Source organism: Leuciscus leuciscus (genome assembly GCF_965113295.1).
Source record: "Leuciscus leuciscus genome assembly, chromosome: 8".
NCBI lineage: Eukaryota > Metazoa > Chordata > Actinopteri > Cypriniformes > Leuciscidae > Leuciscus > Leuciscus leuciscus.
This window is the reverse complement of record NC_138732.1, coordinates 11,993,513-12,013,515: the sequence shown is the minus strand read 5'-3', so window position 1 is coordinate 12,013,515 and position 20,003 is coordinate 11,993,513. Positions and strand designations below refer to the sequence as shown.

Below are 20,003 nucleotides of genomic sequence, written 5' to 3'. Positions count from 1 at the left end.
AAAACCAACACATGCAGAACGTTGACAGCAGAGAACTGCTTTATTTGTGTTCACTGTTTTATCGATGATAACACATTTATGGCTCCTCAAAAACATCATCACTCAGGGCTGGACAAAAGGAATCAAAAATATGATCTGTACAGAAAAAGTCTAAAAACAGGAAGTTGGTCAAAATGGGCGATCCCTCTTTATCTGTTATCAGCGCAACAGTGTAGCCTGGAAGGAACTTTGGGAAAGCCGCAGGAAAAAGGTGGGACTATTGTCCTAGTATCCTGCCAGTTTGAACGCCACCTTATTGTTCCAGAGAATCCATGTTTTACTTCTGTTTTGTTTTCAATGTAATATGTCACATATAAGCCAGGACCCCATAACCTGTTTTTGCATAATGCAGCCAATTGATAAGAGAGTTGTGCGTTATATTCGTCCCATAGTGAGTGCAAAATAAAGTTTAAGTCCACTGCTACTACAAAAAATAAAATGCAGATGATACATGTGTATTAATCTGATAGTATCACTGATATTAAAATAATTAGATAGATCTCAGTCCTATATGGCTGACTGCTTAACAAAACTCATACATCTGGGCACGTCAATTGATGCTAGACTTTTCATGTGCTCTTAAAACTCAATTATTATCCATCACCTGCTTTCTACAAAATCAATTAAGCAGCATGTAATATAAATGATGATGGACATGGTTAGACTGATCTGCCATTTGGTGCCATTTTAAGCTCTAATGGGACTGTGGAAGATCTGCGATGATTGGTTTACCTCGAGGACTTTGATACTGAGTTTCTCCACAGTGAAATGCATTATCGATCGCCCTCAGATCAAAACTAAACCCGCTGTGAACTCGCACCGCTCCTTTGCATAAATGCATCCCATTCCAAAAGCATTAGACATATTAATATAGCAAGTCTTTCATTTGTTTTCTGCCTGGCGACCTCTTCTTTTTTTCACTCTCTCGGAGCTTGTGAATATTAAGACGCATTATGCTAATGATCTTATACCAGCGGAGGTCGACAAAACTCCTCCTCTGAATGTTAACCAGCATGCTTGTTTGCATATGCTTATGTGGCAGGTTATCCAGCAAACCTTTTAAACGGCAGAAAACATGTTTGATGCTCTTTCAGGATGCATGCCTCAAGGCAAACAGGCAAACTCTATGGCTTCTGTTAAAGGAGCACACATTTTTTTGTTCATGCAGCGCAGGCTGATACAGCAGTCAAAATGAACCTAAACGGCGTGGATGCAGCATAATGAAAAAGCATGCTATTTTATATTATAGCATTGTTCAGTTCAGTCAGCCATGACAATTTTTTTCAGCAAAAAAAGCATGGTAACTAAGACAAAGTCTATACTAAGTATCAAAGTCCATTTCAAGGAAAGTCAGTTCATTCGGCAGCCATATTTGCAATAGCGATGTCCTGAATCATTCTTTTGAACTGGTTCTTATTAGTGAACTGGAAGAGCCAATTGACCAAATTGGACTGAACTGTCTGAAACAGTTCGCAACTCGAGTCTGCACAGATCTACAAGTTACTCAATCAAAACTCACTTTCGGATGTGCCTGACAGTCACTCCTACTCAAAATGAGCTGATATCCAGGAGAATATGATCCTATGAATGATGCCCATTTTTGCCATCTCAATCAAGCACTCCAAGAGTGCTCAGACTGAACTGAGAACAGTCTTTCGGACATCTCTGACATGCTAAGGACTGTCTGCTGAGGTAGTATGTTTCTGGTGTCTTTTGCTGAAAAGCATAAAGTACAACAAATAAAAAGTATTGAAAATATAACAGTGATCTGATGGCAGTAGTTCTTGACTTGAATGAGGGAGTGAAATTAAAGCTTTTTTTATGGTTTTTCATGGTTTATGTAAAAAGGTGAGTTGATTTTGACTAGTTTATTTGATTTTGACATTTAAACATCTGCATCATTATTGGGTGTTTTCATCATAGAATTGCGTGATTACGTAAACAAACTGGTGAATCAGAAGTAAGTTTTGATTTTGTCATAAAGTATGCGATTTTGAATGCAGCAAGAGACAGTAAATATTGAATGCATATTTCTTCTAAATGCAGATTTTATATATATATTTTCATACTAAAAGCCTAAAAACGTCCATTTGGATTTCACAAGGACCGTAAAGCTCTAGATCTATAGCCTCGCCCCAAACTCAAGCTATCGATTGAGCTCAATTGTGATGCTCAAACAAACAGCAATGATTTGATAGCACCATAGAATCACATTGTTTACAAAATCAACCAATAAATGACTTGTTGTCTCTGTGAGGCTGGGTTAGCAGAAAGTATTTCAACAAAATATTACACATTTCACCTTTAATTCATTATAGTTCATTTATCTAGCGTTCCGTGACAAACTCTCTGGTGCTCTTTAAAACGCAACACTAACTGCTCTGCTCTGAAGTTAGTTTGCTGCCAGCAAATGGGATGAACAGTTTTAGCCTTTGGACAATAAAATACATCAATCACCAGTTTCTGTACTGAGAACTCTCAAGTCAAGAGTCGGGACTCTTGAGCCCTCTTGTCTAGCTTTCCTGAGCTCTTTCCTGCTTTTGTCCAATTCTACTTTCACTCCAGTCAAGTGATGTGCACCGTGGAGCTTAATTCCCATGTTAAGCGCTAATATATAGATTAGTTAGACTTATTGGACAGTCATTAAATGACTGATGCAGAGAAATATAGAGCCAAGTGATTATCAAACACCTTTGTTTGACAGTGGCTACTTCAGCACTGCGCTCCCCCTGTTGTTTCAGTGTTTGCCTGGAGCTTTTAAACTAAGAAAGTCTGGATGTCTACATGATGGATGGCTGTGGGGGAACTCTCCCTTCTAAAATCTGTGCTAAATAACACTGGCTTCAAATGCACATCCGCGTGCTTGACTAATAAACATTGCGCTCATTGTTTGCAAAGATATTAGCAATAGCGTTGTGCTATTATTCCGCTGTGGCAAGGCACTAGACCTATACAAGCTTCAATTTGCAAGAAGGATACAAGATATCAGACCTTTTACAAACATTTCTAGCGTCTGCCAGATGGATTTGTGTGCACAGAGCAAAGACATTTGTTCATTCGAGTCCTCCACCCTAAACAGAATCCTCAATGAAACTCACATGTTGCAGGTATAAAACAGCAAACGAGACATCAGAATGTTTGTTCCAAATTTGTCAAGAACGATGTACTCTAAGTGGTGAGCATGAACTGACTAGTATTTCATCCAAAGTCTATTTAAGTGCAATGCAATACAATTCAGTTATTTGAGTGAGTGAATTATTGATTTCAATAACACTGTTTATTAATTTCAGAAACCTTATCCAATATTAACCCTTTAATGAGAAAAAAGTTCTTAATCTACACAAAATGTAATTATACTTTGAAACTTTAACATTATTTAAACAAATCTCTATAAAAATAAGTGATTTTTCTTTTTCTTAATTGTATTTCTCTCTTTTTACCCCTTTAGAGCTGCATAGATTGCAACAGTTTCCAGAAACAAATCACATTTGTCAACTAAACTCATTGTTACCCTCACAATGAAATATCTTATCAAGATCGATCACACATAAAGATTTAATCTTAGCAAATGCCCTTTTATGCCAAAGTGAGGTTGTGAAGATTAAAATGATATATTGGCACATGTTTATTAGGCTCTTTGGTAAGTGCCGTTTCAGAGTGGAAGTCTACAGGGTTTGGGCCGTTGCTTATGCATTATTCAAGATGTTGTTCCATTGCATCTCTGCAATAGGGCTGAAACGATTAGTCGACATTGTCGACAACGTCGACAATAAAAAATTGTCGACAAATATCTTTGTTGTCGAGTAGTCGTTTGATCCCACGTGACCTAATGTAAGGGCCTGCAATATCGCGATTTGACCGCTACGGCGCTGTAGCGCTAGAGTGTAATGCAGCCGTTACAAATGCTATTGCGGTAGAAGAAAACACAGCGCGAATTATGACGGAGTGCAAACGAATCCGAACTAGCAAGGTGTGTAAAGTTTCACAAAACTGCAAACCAAGAATGCTGTCGTATGCAATACATGCAAGGCGGAACTTGCTTTTCACGGGAGCACAACATGCATGTTAAAACACTTAAAGAGGAAAAACCCGGCACGAGACGAGCCGGTGAGAGGTGAATATTCTCCAGCTGAAGCTAAATAACTAGCAGTAAATCTCTTTTTAGAGAATGCAATACTTCTAATAATAGCAATAATAATTAACAATAATAATATAATTACAGTAATGTGATGATTTATTTTTGCATAGAATAAAGCTTGATCGAGCTTAGGAGTCGGGCTGTTTTTATTATTGTAGCTCTATTAGGTAACGTTATTACAGTCTTATCCCTTGCCTGTATTTTGTTACATATTCATGAAGACTTACAAAAGGAGATGTTATGAAGAATATCATGTCAGTTAATTTTTTATACTGTAAATTAAAAGGTGAATGAGAATGTCTCTGTCAGCTCAGCTCAATTGTCATATCAATAAAAAAAAAAAAAAAAAGATTCTTATAATAATTGTTTGCAGTTTAAGTGTGTCTGTAATGCAGCTGATAATTTTTTTTGTTTATTTTTTTCTATTGAAAGAGAACAGAATATTTAAACAATGCTTAGAGAGCATTTGTGTGTGATTTGAGTTGGACAGAAATCTGAAAACTTAAAGAGAATGACCTGTTTAGTTGCTCAAAGTTGTTTAAAACAACCATTTCAAAAGCTGAAGTGATTTTCTTTTTTTATATTATAGTTAGAATATGTATAACTCCGTGTTTTAACTAATTAAAAAGGCTGAATAATCGTTCCAAACGTACTGATTAGTCGGCGAAATAATCGACGAATAGTCGATTAATCGTTCTAATAATCGTTAGATTAATCGATTATCAAAATAATCGTTTGTTGCAGCCCTACTCTGCAATACAGGCCAGGTCTCCTTAAAGTTACAACACCTCCATCAAACACATGAGCAGAGGCACACGTGTAAGAACTGCGACAGCGATAGGCACCAGTGCCATCATTAGCATATTTAATGCTGTTTTTCAATGGGACGATTAAGGGAATTCTGTCTATGACATCACAAATGGGCAAGACTGGTTGTGATAGCAATAAATGCTATAATTGGATATATTCTTTTTTTGACAGTTGAGTGGAATACGGAGGTAGAGGTCGCAAGACTTGCATTATAACCAGCGGATCTTTGAAGAAAACATGACTATTTCCCATTGGGATCAGCTTTACAGACATGTCCCTGTGTCACAGCACAAATATTTACAGCTATCATTTACAGATGTTTCACTGATATTTTAAAAGTACAATAAAGGATGTCAAATGCTGACAGTGTTTTAAGTGCATATAGTCTATGTTTCGTTGTGATTAAACTGTTGTTAAAAATTTTTTGTCCCAACTAGCCTAACAGAGTTTGTCAGAATAAACAACTTCATATCGAACAATATATGTGAGTTCCCAGCATGCACTGCAGAATGAATAAATTAAGTGTTTACTGTTATAGATTTATTTTTATTGTTTGCTTAATGTATTAACTATATGCTGTTTTTGTTGTCACTGTTCTTTTTTTGTGTGTGGTGATACTATAATCTTTATGCTTGTTCATTATCACCGTTATTTAGGTTTACATGCCTACATCTAATTCAATTGATCTCTCCTTTAGAGGCAAAGATTGCAGAGTTCCCGTGAGTCATAAAAAGCATACAATGATGACGATTCAAATATTTTGTGTTGTTAATTGAAAATGTGCTGCATGAGAAATCTGTAGTTGCCTTGACAACAATTAATTGGCTGAATGTGACATTTATTTTAAAAATAGTGAACAATAAATTCAAATGGACTATTATGTTGCCATGATTTTTTTGTTTTCCCCCTACAAAATATTCATTATTATTATTAATAATTATTAAAATAAACTGTTAGGTGTGGATGACAACATGCAAACATTTAAGTTCTGAATGCATTCAAAATATTCAAATCAAATAATGCTTTTCATTCCAGTGCTGATTTCACTTTTGCAGCAAAGTTTGTGGGACTATTCATTTTCTCTTGCACGCCAAACGGTTCTGCTTTTTCATAAAGTGCTTTTGGCATCTTGTATACACTTAATCCTTTTCCTTTATCATTTAAACTAATAGTCAGGTTATTAGTACCCACAATTGTATAGTTTTTATAGTAGAAATTAATTAAATAAAAATATTTATTTAAAACAGTTGTGTTGCTCTAATAGAAAAGCATCATTCCTCTGCGCTCGTGCGCTGTTCATTAACTTACTCCACGTGGATTTTAATAAGTGATCAAAGTGGATGTTGATTCTGTACGCAGCGCCTAAATTATGTAAATTCAGAAAAGCTCACCAGAAAGTCTGAAATATGTCCCTAAATGCGCATTATGTTCTGAAAATGTATATTAAAATGCGCTTTTTTCCACCCGAAGCTGGAAATAATTCCATGGTGGAAGTGCATTGGAATTTTGAGGAATCACTATCCCGAATACAAGTGGTCTGAGGCTGAGCAAGATCATCACAATGCACAATACACTTGTGCAGCCATGCAACTTACAGTGATTACAAAGTCAACCAGTTGCCAAACTAAAACATATGCTATAGTTTCAACACTTAGTTCACACTCTTAGTTTTGTGCAATCAGGTAAAGTGCGAATAATTTTGCAAAAGCACTGGCCAGCATAACTTTTCCCAAACTACAGCTGTCACTGTCTCATGTGGAGCGATGCCAAACTCACCTCTGTCCGGGACTGAAGTCGTTTGTTCATCTCATAGATTCTGTACTCAGGCTGCACCATGTACGGTGAATGTCTCCGGTAGAACGGTCCGAAAGGGGACGAGTAGAACGGGTCGTGCGGAGGGTTGGACATGTTGATTCCGTGTCGCGTTTACAGCAGCGCCGAAGATTCAGCATCCATACAGCGCGCGTGCAGGATCTCCAAACGCCGCGAGACAGCAGCAGCAGTCACTGGCTGCACGCGGAGCGAAGAGATGAGAGCGCGCGGAGGAGGCGGGAGAGGAGGAGAGCAGAGGAGGAGGGCTGGGCTCTCATTGGATAGCCGCAGGCTGCACTGGAACATTGTTGAGGGTGAGCCAAGCAAGTCTTACCATCCCACCAAAAAGCAACTGGCCTTTATGTTAATGTTTGTGTTCGGCAACATTCACATTAGCGTGTCAGTTGTGTTCAAGCGGGGCTAGTTGTCACACGGGGAAGTCTTCACTAGGAGGACTTTGTCAATAGGTCACTAAAATGTTGTTTTCTCCAGAGTTAGTTTCAAGCATTTAACGTTAGTTCAAAACTATAAAGTAGTACATGATAATTTGTGAATTATAGGCCTATCCTTCAGATTAACTTTCCAGTCGTATTATTATTATAATTTTTTTACTGTGGTAAACTTGCAATAGATACATTGAAGTCAATACGGAAGTTGCGATACGTATTTTCTTCCCTATTGTGACGTATTTCCGAGTGAAACAGCTTCTCGAACAAGACAAAATGTAGGTAACTGTATGAACTGTATAATGATTCTCTATAGATCAGTGAGGCCAATGTTTGATTTTGTCCATCGGAAATTTAATGGATTGTTTGATCGTTGTCGTTTGCTATTGCTGTGATGTCATGTGAATGACAGGTTGTCCCGCCCTCGCGCCAGTAAACACGTCATCAGAGAAGAGAAGAGATGTGGCTGCAAGAAAGCGGGGAAGTTATTTTTGATTAATGATTACAAAGACACATATAATTTAATATAAAAATAATGATGTGCATGGATAAATAATTTATAATAAATAGGCTACTGCAGTATTCCATAAAAATAAGAATAGTCCATTTTGATTATAGTGACTTTAAGGCCACGTATTGTCAAGTTTAAACTTGTTCTTATGACAACAAATCTCAGGTGGGTGTAGGTTGTCACATGGGTTTTTAATGTTTTACAATTTTGGTCAAGCATACGCCCAATGGAAACACGTCAATTTCGCAAAAACTCCCATTTATCGCAACAAAGTTTTTACGCTCGCTTGAGGTGGTTGTTTTTTAGGTACTTTGAAAAAGAAATATTTCGCAAAACTGCAATGGAAACAGTTTTTTGCATTTACAGGTCACCTGACAAAGATGACACAGTATGTTTGGACAGAATACGAGACAGAGTTCTTTATTAAATTCATAAAGACAAAAGAATTACAGGAATACTGGATTCTAAACCTCAAAGAAATGCCACAATCAAGACCTTGAAGCAGACATGAGGGAGAAACACCCAGAAACACCAGCCGCTCTAAGTATAAAGGTCTTTCCTTACCATTAATGCTTGGATAACACACATACGTCTCCTTCGAATAATAATAATGGCCAGTGCAGTGGCTGGGATAAACATAAACCTATCAACATCCGTCGCCATGATTTTTTTGTCAACATTTAGAAAAAATCACAAAAGTTTTGCGCAAATCTGTAATGGAAACGCTGCCTATTGTGACAACTACCCCACGAACATGAACTGTATCTTTCTTTAAGGTGAAAATATTCAATAGCTTTAGACCTTATGCCAGGGCCAGAATGTAATGGAGCTCTAAGAAAACATGCACAATTTCAAAACGTGGGGGTAAAATGTAACCATAATGAATTAGGCCCTATCCTATTTGAATTAAATTGTAACATAATAGGTATCTTAAAATGCTATGCCTAGTTGATGAATTATGCATACTATTATGGATTATTTCTTTTAATATATTTAATGATTTAATCCAAGCATTCAACATACTGTAAAAAAAAAAAAGACAGGTATGTTTTATGTGGTCAAAAAAATTATGATCAAATCATGAACCTCACATAATATAAATCTGGATTGAAGAGGATATACAGAGAGTATACAATTAAATGACTTCAGTTAAGAGTAATAATGTTTAAAGGACAGAATATGATATAATGCGTGTGTACATTTTGACCCATCTTGAATAAGACTGACAAATGCACTGTTAATACTACTAACACAACTATATTAATCTCACATTGTAAGGCTTATAGGTTGCATCTATACATGCGATTTTGCACTTCTGTTAAAGGAACCCTCCACTGTTTTTTCTTATTAAACTATGATATTCCCTTAACTAAGACAAGTTGATACATACCTCCCTCGTCTCAGTGCGTGCACTCAATCGCTCTGGCGCGCGGCGACACTTTGATAGCACTTAGCTTAGCCCAGTTTATTCATTAGGGACCAAACAGAGATGAAGTTAGAAGCGACCAAACACCTCTACGTTTTCCCTATTTAAATACAGTTACACGAGTAGTTACACGACCAAGTATGGTGACACAAAATAAAACGTGGCGCTTTTCTAAGCGGGTAAAAAGGATAACTATAATGTATGGTGGAATAGCACTTGGGAGCACTTCGACTCGGCGCAGTAAAAAGTCACTGGGCTAAAGGCTGGTTCACACGGCAGGATAATTAGGCCGATTTTAGCCCCGATTCACCCCTTCCGACAATCTTAAGGATGCTCCGATTATCGTAAAATAATGTGATCAGATATTCCTGCCGTGTGTGGTGTGTTAAGGCTGCTCTCGTCTGCTCGGAAGGACGTCGGGACCGCTCCGATCTCAAATCGGGGATATCCAACATGTTGGATTTATTTGGCCCGATTTCTTCTCGTGTGTGGTGTCCCCCGAGCACGCAGCCTGTGGACTGTGGAGTGTAGCCAATCAGAAAGCAAGGTGACGGGAAATATAATCAAAACAGCCGGCAGCATGGCGCACCAGAAAGTCCGGTGGATGTCAGAGATCATCGCCTTTTCTTTTGATAATGTTTTTTTTCGGTTAAAAACAAACTACAAACTATCGCCACTGCATCCTCTTCGTCCGCCATGATTGTTTACTCTGAAGTCATGTTTGATCTCGAGGTATTTTGCGCGATTTCCCGTCTGATCTGGGAATGCTCGGGAGTCAAATCGGTTTGTGTGTGATGTGTTGATTTTGCCGTGTGGCTGCGCACCACACACTGTACGACCAAAACTGTTAGACCCGTGATTTTTTTCTCTCAGGTTTGGAAAATCGTCCCGTGTGAACCAGCCTTAAGCTAAGTGCTATCAAAGTGTCGCCGCGCGCCAGAGCGATTGAGTGCACGCACTGAGACGAGAGAGGTATGTATCAACTCGTCTTAGTTAAGGGAAAAAACGGTGGAGTGTTCCTTTTAATACTGTATGATACAGTATCCTAATAACTTATAGCTCCAAAAATAACCTCTATCATTTAAAACTAAAATAATATAGCAATTTTATAGCACCTCCATATATCAGAATAATGGCCACACCTGAGGCTTCTCTGGTGTAGCTGCATCAGTTGTAAATAGAAACTGCACTATACAAATGGGCTTTGAAACTTTACATTACAGTATGTTGCTGGAGTTATTCAGAATTGGAAAATTATTCAATGTCTATTTATTTTTTATGCTAATTTATTCTAATGCTGATGTTGATACATACATTTTCACATTGAGTGTTAGAAGCCTTTTCAAGTCGAGCCCAAAAATGCTCTTCGAAATCCATTTTCTCAATTCATGCTAATTAGCCATTATATACTAATTATTCTTATATTGTGTGTTCTGTGGAAGTATTTGAGGCTCAACCATCTTAGACAAATGAAAGTTGAACTCCAAACACTCCAGGCACAGAGATAGGTAATTATGAAAGTTGGGGTGAAAATCTATTAATAAAACTCTTAATTAAAAATTACATTATTTAATATCTCAAAAACTTAAAAAAATTTAGAAGAAATGGTTGTTTGCCCAAAGCACACTTCTGCAGAGTGTGACCAAAGGCTATGCAGCTCCAAAAAAAACCCAACTATTTTTTATTTATTTATTTGCCATCTACTTTTAATTTTAGGTTTAAGGAGAGAGCGTCTGGAATTGGAGTGTTTTTTTCATTCATTAGAAGTAGAGCCTGAGCGTGGAGTTAGTGGTGTTGAGGGAGATATATGTGGTAAGGTGAAAGAGGAAGAGCACTTCTGGGGGAAATCGAAATGGGTCAGGACACATATAGACAATCCTTCGCCAGACTCCCCACTGTTACTATGGTAACATACCATGGTGCGTGGCGGATGCCGCCTTTTCGGAAGGTTTGAACCCAAACACACACACACACACACACACATACATAAACATTGCTTTACCTGCAGAAATCTCCTAGATTTCTTGTTTTGAAAATGTACGTTTACAGGTTTTTTATGTAAACTGGGGCATAGATAAAATAGACATCCTAAAAGCATGGCCTGGGCCCTAAAGATACATTTTATATGTTTTTTTTGTTTTGTTTTTGTTTTGTTTTGTTTTTCGTGTTGAATGATCATAGTCTTGCAATATACTATTTTACAATTTTCAATCTTGCATCCATTCTGCTTTTATTTTCCAATGCTCCAAAACACATAACAATAGATTATGTTAAACAACAGCATCATCAAGCCTCAAGAACAATTTACTCTATGAAAAAGCATCTCAGTCTATCAACACAAACAGACTTAGGGAATTTAATAATGAATAATGGTGTGATCTTGTTCATGAGTAATACTTTACAAAGATCTTCACTGCAGGACACAGAGGTAGATGAAATGTGATTTTGACCTAGGACATGCCCACACACACACACACACACACACACACACACACACACACACACACACACACACACACACACACACACACACACACACACACACACACACACACACACACACACACACTAATGTTTTCTGAATATGGATGAAATGTACCCCTGTGCTCGAGGAAGAACTGCTAGTTTTGCTGGAGAATCTCATTAGCATCGTAATAGCTTGCAGCCTTATTTGCATATTGCCAAGAGTGATTTTTTCCCCCCTTTGGATAAAGGAGAGAAAGAGAGAGAGAGAGAGAGAGAGAGAGAGAGAGAGAGAGAGAGAGAGAGAGAGAGTTGGTAAAAAAAAAAAGCGAAAACTTTGAAGCTCCATATTTTATTTCATTATTTAAGTTAAATAAATTCTAATTGAAAGACGCCTTTCAATTATATTTCCCTGCTTGTATTAGATACAAATAGTTGACTTGTTGAGCATTTGCAGAGAAAACATCCATTACTGCTGAGATAAACACTATTAAGTTTTTTTCTCATTATGAAAAAAAAATCACTAAATAAACAAAAAAATCATAATTTGTCTCTCAATTAATCTGAAACTTCAGGACAACAAATGTGTCACCTGAGGGAAATATTAGCATTAAAGAACCCAAACACATTTTTGAAGGACTACAGACATTATCTCAGAATTAGAATAATTAAAGACAGTAATATTTTGTGTTATATGTACAGTTGAAGTGCAATTTCTTGCAGTTCAACTGTAGGCATGAGAAATCTCTTCTGCATACTTTATTACAGTTGACCTTTCCATTTGGTATTTCATTTCAGTGGCGTATGACATGTTTGTAATGTGAAAGCAATGTTTGCTTAAATACGGTGGCTCTGCAGGTGGTCACCAAACGGCGGTATCTCTGTCTCACACATACTCATTTTCCTTGATGGTGACATTCTAAAGCCAAACCTAGAAATCTGGAAACCTTTTAAATTTCCTACTGTAAAAAAAAAAAAAAAAAAAAAAAAAAAAATCTAATTTCACAGTTTAACATGCTTGGCTTGTCTGACTTGTGTCACTTGAGCATGCAAAACCTAACTGTTGACTTTCCCCGAGTGATTTATGGGAAACAATTATCTTGACTTAGTTTAGTTGCAAGCTGCATAGAATAATGTATTTGTGTATTTTGTTCATACATTATATCTTGTGCCTGAGTAGCGAACATAAAAGAAAATTAAGGAAGGCTGTACTTAAAGAATCAAGGTAATTATTCTTACTAAACCACAAGAGTAAACTAAACTGATTGGTTTTTATACTGAGTGCTTCCCATGGAGTAAATATCCCTATATCAGAGTAGTATATTGTCAAAATATATTAGACATATTATACATTTAAAATCTGTTTGTAATTATTGTGTGTGTGTGTGTATGTGTGTATATATAGATATATATATACAAATATACATATATATATATATATATATATATATATATATATATATACTGTATATACATATACATATACACACATACATTTATTTATGTGTGTGTGTAAGGGATAATCCATGGCTAGCTGTGCATTAAACGATTTTAATGTGCGACGTGAAGGCAAAAAAACACCGACAACTATATTATATATATAAGATTTATTTATTTTAATATATTTTAAAATGTAATTTATTCCTGTAATGCAAAGCTAAATTTTCAGCAGCCGTTACTCCAGTCTTCAGTGTCACATGATCCTTTAGAAATCAAGAAACATTTCTTATTATTATCACGGTTGTGGTGCTTAATATATTTTTTGAAACTGTGAGATACATTTTCAGGATTCTTTGATAAATAGAATCTTCAAAAGTGAATATTTGAAATTCTGTGAGATTATAAATGTCTTCACTGTCACGTTAGATCAACTTAATGCGGAATAAGACTTAATGCGGAATAAGAGTTAATTTCTTTAAAAAAAATCTTACTGACCTAAACTTTGGAACAGTAGTATATATATACATATATATTATTAATAAATTACTTTAATAAACTATATATAGGCTGCATATATAAGATAATTGCTACACATTTGGTATATATAATTGTATAAATCTTTCTGTTACTATTATTCCATCATTGTACCACTACAACACTGAACTACACCAACAACTGGCGCTGTATCGATTGAAGCCTTCTGTCTTTCTCTCTTCAGCACTCAATGTTTTTCCCTCTCGACGTTTTCACTCATTCGCTCTCACCCTCTGCCCAGTCTTGAAGTCTACATAGATCTTCACCATCATCGAACATCTGTTTACAATTTCAGTCATGGGGTTGAGGCCCTGCACGAACACTTACATATCAACTGACTCAACAGTCTCATGGTGATCTGTATCAAAATTGATAAATGACTTTGTCCCAGTGTCCTGTGATTTGATTTCATCATTTCACACAGGGAAACACCCAGTTTTATTGATGGAGAAAATGGTAGAGGGAGGGAGAAAGAATGTCAAATACAGTACAACCATCTATAAAACCAGCAACACACACCGATTCCCTCCCCCATCTCGACTTCCTCTCCTCAAGCTTGCTTCCCATCCCCCTGCAGGTCAGTTAATAAGAGAGGAAGCCTGCCTGAACCTCACAGTCTGACTGAATCACACACACACAGACACACACACACACACACGCACGCACACGCACGCGCGCGCACGCACACAAAACGAGCATGTGAACCATGGCACATCTTTTAACACCCACAGACAAGCACATATGTTGACTGTTCATCCACATAACTATTTAAAAGAGTATGCATTCAAATTGTTTGTGAATATGTGCTGTGATTTTTGTGTGTATTTGTCTCTCTAGGGCACACACAGTCCAGTCTCAAGGGAATAGTCTTAGGCTGAACGTTGCAGGAATGAGGGAGTGGAATTTTACCCACACTCCACCTCAGCATGAGACCCGAACACACACACACACACACATACACACACACGCACGCACGCACGCACGCACACACACACAAGTGCACCTTCTCTCTCAGCCTGTCTGTCTTGTTCTCCATAGTTGCTTCATGATTATTCCTTCTATTCCACACAACAGAAAATGACTAACATGTGTTGACAAATGTTTCCACCTCTCTGTGGATTCAAAACCAGTCCTAATGACTAGCATCTTACTCACATCTGATGTTTTGATGTTTCACCTGACTATAAGAAGTAATGCATCTGATTGAAGTTACACTGCATGCGTATACCTTCGGCTGATGTACACCAGACGTGACTCTGTGATGATTGAGCTGAGAACGAAATCTTTTAAGTGTAAATGAGACAAGCAACAGATAAATTATGCCAATGTGTTCTCTGCTGTCTTTAAAAACCAAAAATAGTTACACTGTTTGTAGAAATGCATTTGTCTCTTTTTGCTGTGACCACACGCATGTGCAGAGCAAAAATACATAGTTTCACAGTGGTGAAATGTCTTAAAGGCACCCAGAAATGAAAATTCTGACATCATTTACTAACCCTTGTGTCGTTCCAAACCCGTAAGACTTTCATTAATCTTCAGGACACAAATGAATATTTTTCTGGGAGATTTCCCTTCATTGAAAACTCTGACGCTTCAAAACGCTCATAAAGAGATCGTAAAATAAATCCTTATTGAGTGCCGTAATCCAAGTCTTCTGAAAAAACACGATCGCTTTTTATGATGAAAATTTTTTAATTTAGGCTTTTATTCACATATAAACATTTATCAGCAAACATAAACAGAAGCTCAGCCTTACATGTTTAGGTCAGTAATTGATGACAAAATGTAATTTTTTGTGTGTACTATTACTTTAATTAGCATTATAAAATGGATAGTTAGGTAACCGAAATGTGCTACATTGTGGTAACTAATGTGGTATCTAAATGAACTGGTTTTAATTAAGTAATAAATAAATAAATAAAATAATATGACTGAATCTATCTGACTAGATTAGGTTACACCAATGAAAGTTATTTTTATCTGTTAGAAAAAGTAGAAATAGATCATTTGCATGTTCCCAGCTAAGAGGAAATGTTCTCAGAACATTCTGGCGGGGTTCTTTCAAAGTTATGAACAAATATTCTTCCAGTAACATTCGGTAACCTTTCCGTGACTTAAACGTTATCAAAATGTTCTTATAGAACATATTTTTGTTAGCTGGGTTACCTTTTAAATTGTAAAAGCACCCCTTGGTGATGTAATGCACAGCTTCATTTATGCATGCTGTGCATAAAATGCAACAGATGCGTACACACATGTACACACACAGACAGAACATCAGCGGCCAGAGCTGCAGGCATTCAGACTGAGAGAGAAAGGCAAAACCCTCTATCGACAGATTACTCGCACACACATAACTGGAGATTACCCCGACAGCCCAGATGAGATTATCGCAGATTCTAAACTCATATTGTTGAAGATAGCAGTCGGCTTCTACACTGAACATTCTGCACACAGAACTGGACCTGATCTGGACTGTAATGATTGAAAATTAGCATCTGATTTGCAAATGTTCTGGATGTACCTTTAATAATGTTTCTTTAATGCATTAAGTACTTTGGAAGTTCATGTATGTTATAACAATGGTCCAAAAAGGATTTGGACAACCACATATAATGCATGAGTTTCATTGCATTAGATAATAAAATATCAAACTGAGTGGCTTCTGCAAACAAATGATGCCAGTTCTTTTCTGTCACTTTTATAAGCCATTTTTACAATGAGTTTAAAGGGATAGTTCACTTTGAAGTTAATTTTTGGTATGTTTTAGCTTACCTCAAGGGCATCCAAGATGTAGGTGTCTTTTTTTCCGCAGTAGTTTCAATTTTGATATTTTTAGGTCAAAGCATTCTTGTCTGTCAGTCATATAATGCAGGTCTATGGTCACCACCTCAAAGAGCATGCACAGAGTCCAAATTAAAACAATTCCCCGTCGTCCAAATTAAACAATTCCCCATCGTATATATACAGATGTCGCCTTAACCTCTTCAGCTCTGCGACATATTTTGGATTTTTTTGAGAATTAGGCATACCTGAATTTAAAAGAGCGTCCTACCCACATACATTGGAGTAAATAGATAAAAATGGTCTCATTTTACAGAAAACACTCTGAATTTTAACACAGTGGTGGAATATTGCATATATTATATTGTATATATTCACAATTTTATGATAAACACATATAAAAAGTAATTTTTTGATACAGTTTTTAATTAATATTTGATTTAAAAAAAAATTTTTTTTTACCTTTTTTTTTTCTATAGCCCTTCAGAGAGTTTCTTTTGATTCCATTAGGTGGCAGTAAACAGGGGAAAAAAATTTTTTTTTGATATCTCCTTCTAAAAAAAAGTTATTGAGATTTATCGGAAAGGAGTCACCGGTGTCTCCAAGTCTACTTTTACAGTCTCCATTTTTGATTGCTAAAAGAATTGGGCATACCTGAATTTAATATTGCGTCCTACCCACATACATTGGAGTAAATGGATAAAAATGGTCTCTTTTTACAGAAAACACTCTAAATTTTAACACAGTGGTGGAATATTGCATATATTTTGTTGTATTTATTCACAATTTTATGATAAACAAGGATAAAAAGTCAGATATTGATTAATTTTTTAATTATGTTTTTATTTGAAAGTCTGTAATTTAGGACCTGTTTGGTGTATTTCCCTGCGGAAGGTTTCTTTTGAATCCTCTATGTGGCAGTAAACCGGGACAAAAAGAATTGTTTTGATATCTCATTCTAAAAAAAAGTTATTGAGATTTATCAGAAAGGAGTCACCGGTGTCTCCAAGTCTACTTTTACAGTCTCCATTTTTGATTGCTAAAAGAATTGGGCATACCTGAATTTAATATTGCGTCCTACCCACATACATTGGAGTAAATGGATAAAAATGGTCTCTTTTTACAGAAAACACTCTAAATTTTAACACAGTGGTGGAATATTGCATATATTTTGTTGTATTTATTCACAATTTTATGATAAACAAGGATAAAAAGTCAGATATTGATTAATTTTTTAATTATGTTTTTATTTGAAAGTCTGTAATTTAGGACCTGTTTGGTGTATTTCCCTGCGGAAGGTTTCTTTTGAATCCTCTATGTGGCAGTAAACCGGGACAAAAAGAATTGTTTTGATATCTCATTCTAAAAAAAAGTTATTGAGATTTATCGGAAAGGAGTCACCGGTGTCTCCAAGTCTACTTTTACAGTCTCCATTTTTGATTGCTAAAAGAATTGGGCATACCTGAATTTAATATTGCGTCCTACCCACATACATTGGAGTAAATGGATAAAAATGGTCTCTTTTTACAGAAAACACTCTAAATTTTAACACAGTGGTGGAATATTGCATATATTTTGTTGTATTCATTCACAATTTTATGATAAACAAGGATAAAAAGTCAGATATTGATTAATTTTTTAATTATGTTTTTATTTGAAAGTCTGTAATTTAGGACCTGTTTGGTGTATTTCCCTGCGGAAGGTTTCTTTTGAATCCTCTATGTGGCAGTAAACCGGGACAAAAAGAATTGTTTTGATATCTCATTCTAAAAAAAAGTTATTGAGATTTATCGGAAAGGAGTCACCGGTGTCTCCAAGTCTACTTTTACAGTCTCCATTTTTGATTGCTAAAAGAATTGGGCATACCTGAATTTAATATTGCGTCCTACCCACATACATTGGAGTAAATGGATAAAAATGGTCTCTTTTTACAGAAAACACTCTAAATTTTAACACAGTGGTGGAATATTGCATATATTTTGTTGTATTCATTCACAATTTTATGATAAACAAGGATAAAAAGTCAGATATTGATTAATTTTTTAATTATGTTTTTATTTGAAAGTCTGTAATTTAGGACCTGTTTGGTGTATTTCCCTGCGGAAGGTTTCTTTTGAATCCTCTATGTGGCAGTAAACCGGGACAAAAAGAATTGTTTTGATATCTCATTCTAAAAAAAAGTTATTGAGATTTATCAGAAAGGAGTCACCGGTGTCTCCAAGTCTACTTTTACAGTTTCCATTTTTGATTGCTAAAAGAATTGGGCATACCTGAATTTAATATTGCGTCCTACCCACATACATTGGAGTAAATGGATAAAAATGGTCTCTTTTTACAGAAAACACTCTAAATTTTAACACAGTGGTGGAATATTGCATATATTTTGTTGTATTTATTCACAATTTTATGATAAACAAGGATAAAAAGTCAGATATTGATTATTTTTTAAATTAAGTTTTTATTTGAGAGTCTGTAATTTAGGACCTGTTTGGTGTATTTCCCTGCGGAAGGTTTCTTTTGAATCCTCTATGTGGCAGTAACCAGGGAAAAAAAAATCTTCTTAATATCACCTTCTAAAGAAAAGTTATTTAGATTTAACTGAAGGGAGGAAAAATGAGTGAGGTATGAGAATGTAGCAATTCTTGTATTTTATTATACACAAAGATAATAAACTTCAACAAAATAAATTAAATGTTTTAGAGAAAACAGTGCAAAAAACAGTGCAAAAACACAATCTAAGATATAAAATAACTATATACAGCATATAGTAACTATAAAAAGTCAAAAAGTTACTATAGAAGAAAGAAGAAGAAAAACAAGCCCAACTTGTAGTTTGTTTGTTTGGTTGCAACTGTTGATGAAATGACAAGACATTATTTAGAGTGTCCATCAGTGTGCCATTTTCTAAAACAGTTTCTAGATGGCACCAAGCACAAGGGTACATTGCACTTTGTACAGTACATAGGAGGCTTTACTTGAGGCCTGAAAGTTTGCACAAAGCACAAACTCTCCTCCCACTTGCGGCATCGGACCCAAAGTACTCTGGAAAACATTGTTCACCTGCTGCTGTGGCAGATATGGACGGCTCTGGGGCATGAGATGTAGAAGCGGGCGGCTCTGGGGCATGAGATGTAGAAGCGGGCGGCTCTGGGGCATGAGATGTAGAAGTGGGCGGCTCGGGGGCATGAGATGTAGAAGTGGGCGGCTCGGGGGCATGAGATGTGGATGCGGGCGGCTCTGGGGCATCTGGGGCACCTTCTGGCTGAGAGGACTTTTGTTCTGATATGTGCAGAGGTGCTGGTAAAGAATGAAACTGTTTACCACTGCAATGTCTACAAAATGAAAAAAAAAAAGTCAAATGCAACAAATGCGTGGAAAATTACAAATCTGCATGTAACATTATTTTAGCACATGTGGGCGCAAAAAAGTAGTAAAAAACTTAAGCTTATTTGAACTATGGCATGCATATGTGCACGTTTATTTTTGCACATGTATTTGCATGCAAAAATAATCTCAATTATGCATGCAACAGACATGCACACATACATTTACGCGACAAAAAATAACTAACGTTACGCACACGCTTAGCAAAATAACCCA

The 20,003-nt window shown here is 36.3% G+C and overlaps 1 protein-coding gene across 2 annotated transcripts in view; it reads right to left on the bottom strand.

Annotated features, from left to right (window-relative positions):
• Nucleotides 1-7,027, bottom strand: part of ldb2a (LIM domain binding 2a) — a 58,745-nt gene extending 51,718 nt beyond the window's left edge. Inside the window, exon 1 of one of the 2 annotated variants that reach the window (XM_082177882.1) lies at nt 6,764-7,027. In XM_082177882.1, coding sequence (XP_082034008.1) covers nt 6,764-6,895 — 132 coding nt within the window. In that variant the 5' untranslated portion in view covers nt 6,896-7,027. The remainder of the gene's footprint in view (nt 1-6,763) is intronic. The other variant, XM_082177881.1, reaches the window with a different exon arrangement.
• Between the last annotated feature and the right edge of the window lie 12,976 nt (nt 7,028-20,003).